The following is a 14,881-nucleotide window of genomic DNA, read 5'->3' on the forward strand; positions in this document are numbered from 1 at the left end:
TGGGAAAAATTGCCTTGGTTCGTGTACAAATTGGTTCACGACCACTTTCCTGGAACGGATTGTGTTCGGGAACCGCAGGCACCATTCCAGACCGTTTCCAAGGAGATGTTGAAATAGTTACGTCAGTTACATAAGCAGTAGCTTACGTATACAAGTTCTGGAATCATAGGAACGTCATTTGCGTTCCTATATAAATGGCAAATTCACCTTCACATTTCAGTTTGAACAAAGGGCGACATAGATGCATGCATATCAAATTTAAAATGGCAGGCATTTTGTTTCAGAAAGCTATAAACTAGCTAAAATCCAAGGAGTTTTGGAAGTACATGAGGAGGTATGTGCATCCAGAGTTTATGTAAAAATCCAACATGTGAAATTTCCTCGTGGATTGCCATCAGTGTATGTGGAGCTTAAACTTTTTGCTGTGTTATAGATGTTACCATAAAGTCACGGCTTACATTAGGGTCCATAATTGCAGAAGTGGTGCTAGTGATCACAGAATTGCACTTCTAATCTTTTTTTGTTTGTTTGCTTGTTTTCTTTGCCTTTCCGTGATCTAAATGTGCCTGTTAGGAAAACCTTCCAAAAAAAGCACGGTAAGAAAGTCACAAATTGATTTTTTTGTTATTGTAGATATAATTTTATGACTACTGTTTAGTAATCTCATACTAATATGTTGTAAGCATCCTCTGGAATTTCTTTACTGGTACTTTCACCCTGCTTGTTACATGTTAGATCAGCTCTGAGTTTGTGTTTTATTGTTTGATTTCAGCACTTCTGGGTACCAGTAATTAACTGGGGGTCTGCCCATTGCGACCATGATGGATATGAAAAAGAGCCCTGACATCAAAAGTGGCCAAATGACCTTCGGTAAGAGGCAGAGGGCTCACCTCCGTCTGTGTGAGCGTCCACGGGGTCAACTGGGACTCCAGAGGGACTTTTTAAAGGAGGTTTTAAGCTTGTTGCTGTGAGCTGTTCGAGTGTCACCTCCCTAGTCTTGCTGTTATTGCGGTGACTTCCTCTCCTTCTTTCCGGCCTCTGACCCCTGCCTGACCTCTGTCTCTCCAGCTATTACCTGCTACTCAATGGTTTTCATGAGGTTCGCATATCAAGTGCAGCCCCGAAACTGGCTCCTATTGGCATGCCACGCTGCAAATGCGACGGCACAGACCATCCAGGGTGCCCAGCTCATGCGACACATTAAGCCCCCACCAGGCTCCCTCTAGTATATTTTAATCATCACCCCTTATCTGTCGATTAATGCCACATTACTGCTTGACATAGCATTTGCAGCCAGCAGCCAGGCAATCATTCAGCCAGCTTTTCTTCCAGTCAGATCCTTCCTTAACAGTGTCACACAGGTACCTTTTATAGGTCTGTGTTCTTCATGAATGCTTTTTTTCTTCCATTTCAGAATAGAGCAGAAAAACACAAAATGAGCCTGTGGAATGCGTGCTCTCAGTGGGATCTCCCCTCCTCCTGTCCTTCTAAATATAATATATATATACTTATATATATGTGTGTTCATGTCTTTCATTCTTCTGTTTTATGAATCCACACGTTACTAAGGCCAATTCATTGCCCATGCAAAGTGCGAGGGGAAAACATATAAGAAATTTACAAACAAGAGGAGGCCATTCGGGCCATCAAGCTCGTTTGGGGAGAACTTAACTAATAGCTCAGAGTTGTTAAAATCTTATCTAGCTCTGATTTAAAGGAAGCCAGGATTTTAGCTTGTGCTACACTAGCAGGAAGACTGGTCCTCAGTCTCTGCAGAGGTACAGTACAGGTCAAGGTCTTTACCTCAGTCTAGCAGGTCTACAGAGATTCTTACTTTAGGTATTTATTGCTGTCTGCTGCATTTTTCAGTCAATGCAAAAAGCAGAAGATCACAAAAGAATGGATCAGTGAGGAGTAGGTTTATCCATTTTCTAAAACTGCCTGCATTATTTTGGGTAGTGGGGGTTGCAGGGCACACTCACACATGCACATCTATGGGCAATTTGGTAAAGCCAATTAACCTCAGCATGTTTTTGGACTGTGGGGAGACACCAGAGTAACTAGAGGAAACCCAATGATGACAGGGGAAGAACATGCAAGCTCCACACACATTAGAGTTGCAGCAGAGACTTGAACCTGTGTCCCAAAGGTATGAGGTAACAGTGCTAACCACTGCACCACCATGGCACCCCGAAGAATAGGTTCTGACCCAAAAATCACTTATTTTACTGATTGCTGTTGGTTATTGTGTCTTACACCATTTCCTCCGGTCTTATCACTGCTCTGGCATGTCAAGTCTACCTCTTAAATTATTATCTTTGTAGCTGATGGTTTAGATCAGCGGTCACTAACAGGCGGACCGCGGACCGGTTCCGGACCCAGAAGCTGTCCCATATGGACCCGGACCGACAGCCAAAACATTAAGTTATTATTTAAAACCTGACGGGGTGCTTTTATTTTAACCGGCGCAGCGTTTGTAGTCTTTTTAGTTAGTGGTTTAGTAGTAGAACCGTCGTTTCCCACGCCAATGAACGTCAAACGCCTTTGACCGCCAAGTAAGACGTTTATAGTTCGGCGTATGCAGCCCTTTGTCTGCGCTAATGCGCCTTTCCTGTTAATAGCAGCAGCAAAGCTAACACCCGTAACCAAAAAGCGTAATGTTCCTAACAGCGGGGCTGCGCTCTCCTGAAATCGTAAAGCTGAAAAGTTTTCAAATACAATATGTATTATGTAACACGTTTGATAAATAGACGTAGTTTATTGTTGATTTCATGTTTGTTGAAGTTTCTGCTTTTTAACATATGTATAAAGTAATGTTATCAATAATAACTCATATTTATTTCTGAAGGCTGTTGGAGCTGGGGGGACTGAGAGGGCAGGAATAACAGCAGACTGCTGGACCAGACCAGGCTGTTTGTAAATGTATAGGCTTATTACTTTTACTAGTATACTGTACTTCTTCTAGGATAATTCCTGGGAGTTATCAAAACCAAAATCTTTTGGATTGGGATAAGGATAATGAGATCTTCTGTTCGAGTGTCACCTCGACAAAGTGATTTCTCATTTTGTTGCATGTCCAGACCATGACCGTGTGTTGCATACATGTTAGTAAACTCCCCTAGTGAATCTTGCACTCTTAACATTGCTTCTGGTGGCGACTATTCATATTGACGCGGTAGCAGACCATAATGGTCATAGAAGTGTTATGAAGGCAGTACCCCCCAATTATGGAGAGGTAATTCGCACTCTGGCCGCATCTATTGCATATATTTATTCATTTGTTTGTTTGTTTATTCATGGGCTAATGTCTTGGTACATCTGAGCAATTTTAATAAAATATATTTTTTATAAGGCCTACATGCTATATTGCCCGACCAGTTTTCTACTCAGCAAAAGAATCCGTGTATGAGGCTGAGAGAACATAATACAAAAGCGCACGTGCGTATACCGTCGCAGCCATCCACGCCCCCCGCACGCGCCCGCCAACTCTCATCGGACTTTCCCGCCTCTTTCTCTGGCACTTTCCATCACTCGGAATCTGAGGCGAGCCAGTGTGCAACAGGTATAAACTAAAGTATTTTTGGGTTAAAAGTGAAACATTACTTTTACACATATCTGGGTTGTACTTAAATTAATATTCAGTAATAAAGTTGTGTCTAACGGATCGGCTTCCAGGGATTTTCCAAGTTTTAATAAAATCTGTTTAGTTAGCCTTCTTGTCATATTGGAATTTTGCAGGTAACGGTGTTAGTTTGGTAAATTAGCTATACTTGCTATATTTTTAGCTGTACTTCTTGGAGGGAAATCGCTTAGCACAGGGGTGCCCAATACGTCGATCGCGAACGACCGGTAGATCGCGAAGGTAGTGCAGGCAGATAGCGCGACATTCAAAAACATTTGGGCGGCCAGTTTGCTGTTGCTTAATTAAAACTTTATTACAACAGGTTACCATAACATCTACTTAGATCCCTTCTCTTCTAACGTATCTTTGATCACATGGGTCACCAGGGAGAAAACGCAAATGTATTGTGAGCTAATGCAAAGGACCAGAAGATACTTGTTACTGGCCACCAGGAAAAGTCAGTATCAGCAAGGCAGCGAAGGAAGACATTTTTCCGAGTACAGACTGGCCACAGTTTAAAGTGCGTGTCTTGGGAAAAGCAGGTAATACTTTAAGTAGTTATAATGATGTGATTACGATTGCTTCTAAATCAAAAACAAACAGGGAACGATAGCATTCCCCTTTTTTATGTATCATCTACCGGAAACTATGCCCATGCAAGAACAAAACTTTTGAAGTCTGAGGGGAACTCAGACCAGCACACAAAGTCAGAATCTGGAGGAGGAATGGTGAAAGGGAAGCGGAGAAGGAGGTAAGACTATATTGCTCAATCATGACACAAAGTACATTGGCGAAAAGTCCTTTTCAAACAGTTTCCTTAAATTATTTTAAAACCACAGATAACATATGCACTGTTTTATTAGAACAAAATATTCAAGTCTTAATAGTTGAGCATATTTACATATTAACAGTACTAACTTTGTCAGTGAACTATGAGGGGGAAAAAATCATTAATCATAATTGAGGTAAAATGATTTATTTTTAATTAATCATGATATTGATTTAAGGTCATATCGCCTAGCTCTAAGCAGAATCTAAATTTTCAGTCATAAGAAAGTGTTCACTTATACACTTAAAAATACTTTGGCAAAATATTAATAGTAATAACATTTTTTTGCTCTGTTATTCACAGGTGGCTTGTAAAAAATGCTCTTACAAGCAACATTACAAGAAAGAACGGTGTCAAAGTAGCTAATTGTTGCCCAGGACAGGGGAGGGAATCGAATTGCGAGGACCCGAGGTGGTGACCAAGATTGGTAAGTGTCAAGCTGAATTTTAAATGAAAACATAAAGTCAAGTCAAGTTTATTTATAAAGCACTTTAAAAACAACAATAACAGCTGACCAAAGTGCTGGACAAGCATGGAAATACGACCTAGTAGACAAATGGAGAGGACGACACAAAATAAAACATGAAACAAAATACAAAAATAAATAAATAAGTAAATAAATGAAATTACTGGTAATTAAATAACACATTCATGGTGTATTGAATGCCAGGGCATAAAAATGTGTTTTAAGATGAGATTTAAAAACAGCCAAAGAAGGAGCTAGGCGTATGTGCAATGGCAGCTCATTCCAGAGTTTCGGTGCCATCACTGCAAAGGCCCGATCACCTCGGCTTTTTAGCCTAGATGGAGGAATGAGTAGGTGGAGTTGGTCAGCTGACCTAAGAGCCCTGTATGGTGTATGAACTTTTAAAAGACCTGATATGTAGGAGGGAGCCAGACGATGTAAAGCTTTAAAAACGAATAATAGAATTTTAAAATGAATCCTATAATGGACCGGGAGCCAATGAAGGGCTGCGAGCACAGGTGTAATATGCTCACGCCTACGCGTTCTGGTTAGAAGGTGGGCTGCAGCATTTTGAACTAATTGAAGACGGGATATGGAGGAGCAGCTAATGCCCGCATACAGGGCATTGCAGTAGTCTAGGCGAGATGAAACAAAGGCATGTATAACCCTTTCAAAGTTTTTGAATGATAGAAAGGGTTTTACCTTGGATAAAAGCCATAATTGGAAAAAGCAAGACTTAACAACTGTGTTTATTTGTTTCTCCATTTTAAAATTAGAATCAAGAATTATGCCAAGGTTTTTTGCCGTGTCTTTCACATATGGTTCTAGGGGGCCTAGGTCTACATATGCATCACAGGCAGCACTGGGCCGAAATACTAGAACCTCGGTTTTGTTTTCATTAAAGTTTAAAAAATTGAAAGCCATCTAGGCTTTGATGTCCTCTAGACAATCAAGTAAACGTTTAAAAGAGTGGGAGTCATTACGTATTAATGCCATGTAAATTTGCGTATCATCTGCATAGCAATGAAAAGAGATATTATATTTTTTCAGAATAGATCCCAAGGGGAGCATGTAAAGGGAAAAAAGTATCGGCCCCAGAATGGACCCTTGAGGAACCCCACAGGGGAGAGGTGCAGAGGTAGATACCGATCCATTTAGGCAGACAGAAAGACTTCTGTCTGTCAGGTATGATCTAAACCATTCCAGAGCAGTGCCTCTGATACCAACATAATGCTCCAGACGGGAGATTAATATGTCATGATCTATAGTGTCAAATGCAGCGGTGAGATCAAGAAGGATAGCAGAATCTCCAGAGTCAGTTGCTAGTAATAGATCATTAAAAACCTTAAGTAGTGCTGATTCAGTGCTGTGTAGGGCTTTAAAACCTGATTGGAAGGGTGCATATCTAGAAAAAACTGTAATTGTTGTAGCACGAGTTTCTCAAGAACTTTAGATAAAAATGGTAGTTTAGATATGGGTCTGTAGTTAGAGAGGATTGAAGTGTCTAAGTTAGGTTTTTTAATCAACGGCTGAACTACAGCATGCTTAAATTTCCTTGGCACAACACCTGAGGCAAGGCTACAGTTCATAATCTCTAATATACTGGGACCTGTAGTTTCAATTGTCTGTCTAATAAGAAGAGGAGGAACTGTGTCTGCTGGACCAGATGAAATTTTCAATTGACCAATAATTTTACTTAAATTTGAGAATGATATTGGCTCAAACTGACTGAAAGTCCCAGTACAAGTGACAGAAATAGAAGGGTCAAAAGAAGGTGGGATTATAAGAGCTCTAATGCTAGAAATCTTGGACACAAAGTACTGCAGGAATTTTTCACTATTCACTGTGGAGGTGTCTAACTCCACAGGCTGATGGTTATTGAGAGCAGTGTTGATAGTATTGAAAAGAACATGTGGTTTGTCAGAGTTGTGTTGAATAATATCAGAAAAATATTTAGTTTTTTCTGATTTAATAGTTTTTTGATATTTAAACCAGGTTTCTTTCAAAATGTCGAAAGATACATATAACTTATCTTTTTTCCACCTGCGTTCTGCCCTCCTACACTCTTGTCTGATTGAGCGAGATGTATCAGTCAACCATGGCTCTTTTTTGGTTCTAGGGCGCAGTGTTTTAAAAGGTGCAACACTGTCCAGGATGTTACAGCAGGTAGAATAAAAATAAGTGGTAATTTGTTCAATATCATGATAAAGCGGAGTTTGAGCCTCAGTGAAACGAGTAGCAGTGGTAGGGTTAATAATACGGCACCGGCGTGTAGAAGCGCAAGTTTTAGCGGCATGAGCATAGAAAGGGATCTCAAATAATACAGGCATATGATCAGTAAAGACAGTGTCATGAACCTTAAGGTTTTGCACAGGGAGCCCACAGGAAAGCACCAGATCTAACGTGTGCCCCAATATATGAGTAGAGCCAGTCACAGACTGAACAAGATTAAAAGAGTCAATAAGATTTAAAAAGTCCTTTGACAGAGGTTTGGAGGGGCAACAAACATGAATGTTGAAATCTCCAACAATTAAAACACGATCATATTTGGCCATGATCCCAGACAGAAAGTAAGAAAAATCCTTATATCCTTATTATATTTCGGGGGACGGTAAATCACAGCACATAATACCCATTGCGGGGAGTCTAGTTCAAACACATTCAAGTCAAAGCTGGAGTATTGGACATCCAGCAACTGTTTGCACTTAATACAATTTTTAAAAAGACGCTAAACCACCACCTCGTCCAGTTGTCCTCGGTGAGTTCAAGTATGTGCAATCAGGCGGTAAAAGTTCTGCGAAGGGGCTCAACTCACCAGCGCTTAGCCAGGTTTCTGTAAGGCACAAAAGATCCAACTTGTACATTTTGAAGAAGTCATTCAGGATAAATGTCTTATTCCCAAGCGATCGTGCATTCACTAATGCAATCCTGATAGAAGCCGGTTCACTCTCCTTCCGGGGTGCCCGACCAACTGGCCGGAGACTACTCAGGTTCACCCCTCCTCTGCGAAAGCGAGGTGAGCGAACGCGATCGGTATGGAATTCCACCGGGGGAGCGACAATCGGCCTCAGCCAAGTGTACGCAGGTTCCAGGGAGCGCCAGGACACAAAACGGCTGCGATCAGATGGGCAATGCGATGCCAGAGTCCAATGATTAAAACCAGGAGTCAGTGACAGATGGAGCTTCTTCTTCACCAGCAGACCACTGCGCTTACCCCGGCGTTTGCGCCTCCAGTTTGGCCGCGGGACAGGAACGCGGAATATACAAGCAGGTATATCCGATAGAAGTACAGGGGGAGGAATGTTCTTTCCACCAAAACCACGATACGTCAGGTCTTCGTAAGACGAGCGAATGCTGAGGAGTGACTGCCGATCATAGATCCGTAGACAGTTGACTTTGCTCGAAATAAATGTCAGGATTAAGACAAACACAGACAGAGACACCAGCAGGGCTGACAGCAGCGGACGGCAGGCCACACACACCGGCGCCATCACGTTTAGCGAGAAATCACAGCGCGGTGAAATGCGATAAAGCACAAAGGTTTGATAATAATAAATCCTAGGAGCTTTAAATCCCAGACCTGCCAACATGAGCCAGGCAAGCATTGTGACATCATAGTACTCTAGTATGGAGGACAACAGATGTCACTGATAAAGAAGTAGTTTTTTTTTTTTACTAAATTATAACTAAATGCTCAGTTTTAGATGCATTTATAAATAAATTTACTTAGTAAAGCAATTCATTATATTTTAATGGCAAAAACAGAATTTCCTAAAGGATTCATAAATATTTAAAATATTTTTTAAAAAGTTAATAAATGGATTAACAATTAAATTGCATTTAATGAGGCAGTTCATTAATCAATTAATCAGTGTGCTATTAAATACAATAGGTATTTAGGGGTTTTCTGTGAAATGACAAATAGGATGTATCTACTGTAGCCCAAATGAGCGCTACATAAGACCAAGCTGGGTTACCCATATAGGCCTTATATGGAGCCCATTAAGGGCCCATCATTAGCCCATGTGGGCTAACCCATGTGGGGCCACCATGGAAACTGTGGACAAAATTGACTGGGCCCCACTTGGGTTTCCCATGCGGGCCCCACATGAATGTGCTGGCTGGGGAAGTTTAACAATTTTTACCTGTATATACCTTGTTTATAAGTAATTTCTTAAAATGTGGCGCAATGTCTAACCGAATCATGTATGCAGTCTTATCCTTGCCACATGTGAAACTTTTAGCTATATCGGAGTCAGTGTACATGCTTCTGAATAGTTCCCCAATACATAGGGTGACCAGATAATCCATATCAGGGAGGACACCAGTGAAAACACTTCATATAGGACAGGAATTGTAAATTACCATTTCAATTAAAAGGACCCGGATTTTACTTGAGCACTGAGTTCTTGCTGTGTGCTGATTGGTCGGTCTCCTATAATCATGCATGTGTCACTAATGCTAATGTGAAACAGCTGGATGAGTCTTTCAGTCAAGGAAACAAACCAGTCAAAGCACAAGAAGAGCTGAACTATTTAGCCGAGCACAGGAGCCTTTCAGTTTGAAATTAGTTTGTAAAACCTGATGTAGCTCAAAGTGTCCTCCCTGACATGGATTATCTGGTCACCCTAGTTTTGGGAGTCGATGTTGGTGACAGTAAGGTCTGCTGTAGCCATTGTGGTGCTAGTCGCACTAGTTTGCTGCTGAGGTGGTGTGATGGCAATGTTTGTGCTCGTAGCTGACCTTATGTTTGCATTTGCCCCGTGGCCAGTACTACGAAGCGGGGTTACTGGCTTATCGGAGTAACCTTGCGAGTAACTTGATGACGTGTGGTGTAACTTCGCGATTAACCCGTAGTACGAAAGGTGGGTAGGTTTTACTTGAGGCATGCTGCTATGCCAATTTACGCTAATTCTCAAACCTGCTCCGAGCAGTTTTTGTTCTTGGTTAAGTCAAGGTTTCTGTGTAAGCCAGCCCTATATGAATACCGCCCCTCCAACTACAATTTCCCCGAAGACAATGCCGGCGTACCTGGATGATCCATACGACATTAGCACAAATCGTGAAGGGCTCTCTCTGTCAATATGTATGAAATGGAGCAATGGAATATAATATGCATACAATGTATTAATTAACTGTTAGAAAGTTATTCTGAAGGGGGTGTGCATTGTTCCCTGTTGTCCACTGATCAAAGCACACTCCACTGGATGTGTCTTGTCTAGTTTTAAAGTTTTTAACCCATTCATATATTGTCCCATTGCACATTATACGGATACATTTGAACATTCAAAAATTAAAATTCGTACGTAAAGCAATCTGGGAAACAAAGGGGTGTATAACAATCACCATGAGCCCAAAATGCTAAACCACCATGTCATTACAGGTGACAGCACCTCTAATATTAGCTATTAACATGATTTTGCACAAATCATGAAATGGTTTGAAGCGCAAAAATAATTGGTGTGCATCGATGTCTGTGTACTGGACATCATAATTCTGTCATTACAAACGCCCCCATCTTAATTCCATTAAAGGTTATTAAAGCCAGAAAACTGAATATGGAATATGACGCTAACTTAACCGCGGTCTAGGTTCCTAGTCGTTTTCTCACTACACATATGCTTCTGTTTTGTCCTGTTGTAAATCATTTGTTTGTTAAACAATGGCTCACCTTCTATTAAGTGTCATTTTACACTTTTTCTTATTAGCTGTAAAACATAGAAACACGCTATTAAGTGGAGACTAGACACAACAAATCTTTCATAATGAGTAGAAATATAAATACATAGCCCTACCACTTGACAGGATGTTTTTATACACTCACCTAAAGGATTATTAGGAACACCATACTAATACGGTGTTTGACCCCCTTTCGCCTTCAGAACTGCCTTAATTCTACGTGGCATTGATTCAACAAGGTGCTGAAAGCATTCTTTAGAAATGTTGGTCCATATTGATAGGATAGCATCTTGCAGTTGATGGAGATTTGTGGGATGCACATCTAGGGCACGAAGCTCCCGTTCTACCACATCCCAAAGATGCTCTATTGGGTTGAGATCTGGTGACTGTGGGGGCCATTTTAGTACAGTGAACTCATTGTCATGTTCAAGAAACCAATTTGAAATGATTCGAGCTTTGTGACATGGTGCATTATCCTGCTGGAAGTGGCCATCAGAGGATGGGTACATGGTGGTCATAAAAGGATGGACATGGTCAGAAACAATGCTCAGGTAGGCCGTGGCATTTAAACGATGCCCAATTGGCACTAAGGGGCCTAAAGTGTGCCAAGAAAACATCCCCCACACCATTACAACACCACCACCAGCCTGCACAGTGGTAACAAGGCATGATGGATCCATGTTCTCATTCTGTTTACGCCAAATTCTGACTCGACCATTTGAATGTCTCAAGAGAAATCGAGAGTCATCAGACCAGGCAACATTTTTCCAGTCTTCAACTGTCCAATTTTGGTGAGCTCGTGCAAATTGTAGCCTCTTTTTCCTATTTGTAGTGGAGATGAGTGGTACCCGGTGGGGTCTTCTGCTGTTGTAGCCCATCCACCTCAAGGTTGTGCGTGTTGTGGCTTCACAAATGCTTTGCTGCATACCTCAGTTGTAACGAGTAGTTATTTCAGTCAAAGTTGCTCTTCTATCAGCTTGAATCAGTCGGCCCATTCTCCTCTGACCTCTAGCATCAACAAGGCATTTTCGCCCACAGGACTGCCGCATACTGGATGTTTTTCCCTTTGCACACCATTCTTTGTAAACCCTAGAAATGGTTGTGTGTGAAAATCCCAGTAACTGAGCAGATTGTGAAATACTCAGACAGGCCCGTCTGGCACCAACAACCATGCCACGCTCAAAATTGCTTAAATCATCTTTCTTTCCCATTCTGACATTCAGTTTGGAGTTCAGGAGATTGTCTTGACCAGGACCACACCCCTAAATGCATTAAAGCAACTGCCATGTGATTGGTTGATTAGATAATTGCATTAATGAGAAATTGAACAGGTGTTCTTAATAATCCTTTAGGTGAGTATTTCATCTTGACTTGCTGCCACGTACACTTTCCACTACAATTGCATTTGAAATCGGATCAGTTAAGTTATTAACATTAGGTTTACATTATGAGTAACATCGCAGTAATGGAACTTTAGGGAGCATTACATTACTTAATAGTGAATGTAAGGAAAAGCAGTAAAGATGCCCCAATGTTCTTGGTTGATCATTTGAATACAGACAATGTTAGCAGGTTATGAACATGGGGGAAGTCTGGGAGAGAATAGGGGTTCCATTTGGCACCACTAAGGTGATAAGGAAGATAATTCAATTGACAGAGGCCAGAGAAGTGGCTGAGCTACCATTTGCTCTCACGGGAAATCCCCGTCCTGTCCTGTCCCGTCCCTGTCTCAGGATCCTCACACTCCAGGGGGTCACTCTTTATATGTAAATTCACTCACAACATCTACACACAGCACCTTGGCGGGGAGGGTCTTTTTGGGGTATAAAGGGGGGTGAAGAACTGCCCTTAATTTGTATTTGAGCTGCCTTTCCGTACCCGGTGTATGTCTACACTGTATTACATTATATTATTTTTACTGTTCAATAAACCACCATTTTGCTGAAACTGCGGAGACTCTGCAAGTGGATTCCTTACATCTTATTGGCGAGCCAGCCAGGAGAAGGGGCTAACAACTGGAAGAATCATCTGGGAACCTTTTTTTGGCTGATATTTTCCTCAAGAAGAGAGAAGATTTCTTCACCTAAGAGAGAAGACTGACCAGAAAGCTTCATTCCAGACGTGCCACCTTCTTCTGCGAACCGAAGGACCCAGAAAGAATCACGCTTGTGAGTATAACTGGTTTGTGATATCAGACGTCCGCTGAGACAAACAGTAAAGTAATATAGGAAATAGGGAGTAATTCAAGACTTAGGCATGAGAATTCTCCTGGTTTGACCTGTTTATTAGTGATAGAGGGTAAACAGGAGGTGTGTTTGTAGAGGAACTGGGCTTTGGTAAGAAAGCACCAGCAGGGTTCCCCACATTGTAACCCTGTGTCCTTGAGATAAACCACCACTGTAGGTAAATTGTGTAAGTTTATACCGTGAGAGTTTAAATTTATACTCAGAACCTACAATGATGGAGTGGGCCATCGAATATGTTGCAAAGCATTGCAAGGAGGGATCATATGGACCTCTCATAGATAAGCTAGACCCCTTGAGAGTCTAATTTTGGTCGTGAGTGAACGCTGGCGCGCTTGGCTGCCGCTACTCAGCGGTTTACTATTTTAAGTTTGTTTTTAAGTTTTGTTTTTTAAGTTTGTTAAACTTCTAATCGATTACCTAAAGTGTAATCGTACCTTGATATATTTTAATATTTTAATAACATTTGCGGGTGTCTCATGCTCACGCTGCTGCTGTCTGTTTGGATTTTACCACATCGGGACCTTTAAGCCTTTAAGTCGGCTATATTCCAGCGCTCCGCTGTTGAAGATGTGGATCTACAGGCTGTGTGTGTGGTCTGTGCTCACCGGGATTTTGTTATCCATTGTTCACCACCCGGCGACAGCTCTGCTGCAGTATTCCGCAAGCGAACTTTTTAGGCTTCGCCTCTACTTATCTGTCCCTCCACCCGTGTCTCTGCATCTCCATCCAGACATCGCTCTCAAGCCCCGTCGCAGGTACATCCACCGAGGGTCCCGGCGAAACTTCAACATCAATGACACTAACTCCATAAAGTCCATCTGGTCCAGATCTCGACGTCCTCCACGCAATACCTACCGGACTGTCAGCCACAACGCGCTAGCACACCCTGCTAGGTCGGCCAAGCCCACTATCAGAAACGGCACCTCCAGCGTCAACTTCGGTCTACTAAACATCCGCTCTCTCACTGGCAAGGGGCAGCTCATTCAGGATCTCCTCTCCGACCGTAAGTTGGACTTTCTTTGCCTGACTGAAACGTGGCAACAGCCTAATGACTTTGTTTCGCTTAATGACTCCACTCCACCTGAGTTTGTTTACGTTTGTCAACCTCGCAACTCAGGGAGGGGTGGTGGTCTCGCGATAATTCACCGGAAGCAGTGGAAAGTCCTCCCTCTCTCAGCACAACTCTTCCATTCATTTGAATACACAGCAATACAGCTCCCTGGTTCCTCTCCCACCATCATATGCACTGTTTATCGGCCACCTAAGCCAAATAAGGACTTTTTAAATGACTTTACTGCTCTACTCACTCACTTCTCTGTACTCACTCCAAATATGATAATTGTTGGTGATTTTAATATACACATGGACAATGACAACAACCTTCTTTCCAGAGATTTTACTTCCTGTCTGGATAGTTTTGGAGTACAACAACACATCAAATTTTCTACACATTCTAAAGGTCATATCTTGGACTTGGTCTGTTGTTCTGGTGTCACCCCCACAAATTGCAAAGCTAATACTTTTCCTCAATCTGATCACATGTTTATTTCTTTTACTGCTAATGTGTCTGCTTCAAAAACCTGTATTCCTCGTGACATTGCATTTAGGAAAATTAGTAATATTAATCCGGATAGTTTCTCATCTGCTATAGATGAACTCTCACCCATCCACAGCTCCTCGACCCCTGAAGAACTTGTTTCACACTATAACGACAACCTCCATAATCTTCTTAATACATTTGCTCCCCTCAAACACCGTTCTGTCTCTTTCTCTCAAACAGCACCATGGTTTAGTCCCAATCTGCGCCTTCTCAAAGCCAAAGGACGGCAGCTGGAACGTCTGTATAAGAAAACCGGTCTTACCATACACAAAGAAATGTACAGTGATCATATTTTGCTTTATAAGAACAGCATAGTTTCAGCCAAATCCACATACTATTCCGGTTTAATCAGTTCTAGAGAAGGGAACTCCAGATCTCTCTTTTCTCTCTTTCAAAAAATTACAAAACCCCCTGATCCATTCCCCCCCCATATGTACTC

General features: G+C 41.8%; 1 protein-coding gene, 1 long non-coding RNA gene and 1 pseudogene across 3 annotated transcripts; all 3 read left to right on the forward strand.

The window, feature by feature from the left end:
- Positions 1 to 263: 263 nt before the first annotated feature.
- LOC140581194 (mitochondrial pyruvate carrier 1-like) lies at positions 264 to 1,226 on the forward strand (annotated as a pseudogene).
- Positions 1,227 to 3,497: 2,271 nt separating this feature from the next.
- LOC140581147 (uncharacterized) lies at positions 3,498 to 6,737 on the forward strand. Of its 2 annotated transcripts, XR_011984197.1 has the most exons (5): positions 3,498 to 3,562; positions 4,009 to 4,164; positions 4,284 to 4,373; positions 4,755 to 4,878; positions 5,968 to 6,737. It is a non-coding gene; the product is annotated as an uncharacterized lncRNA (long non-coding RNA). The 2 variants fall into 2 exon arrangements; XR_011984196.1 differs by having other exon boundaries at positions 4,009 to 4,373.
- Positions 6,738 to 13,409: 6,672 nt separating this feature from the next.
- LOC140580918 (uncharacterized) lies at positions 13,410 to 14,530 on the forward strand. Its single transcript, XM_072702638.1, has 2 exons — positions 13,410 to 14,264; positions 14,516 to 14,530. Exons 1-2 carry the CDS (start codon positions 13,410 to 13,412, stop codon positions 14,528 to 14,530), a joined length of 870 nt encoding a protein of 289 aa, XP_072558739.1.
- The last annotated feature ends 351 nt before the right edge of the window (positions 14,531 to 14,881 follow it).

The sequence above is a fragment of the Paramormyrops kingsleyae genome, chromosome 19 (assembly GCF_048594095.1).
Source record: "Paramormyrops kingsleyae isolate MSU_618 chromosome 19, PKINGS_0.4, whole genome shotgun sequence".
Classification (NCBI taxonomy): Eukaryota; Metazoa; Chordata; class Actinopteri; order Osteoglossiformes; family Mormyridae; genus Paramormyrops; species Paramormyrops kingsleyae.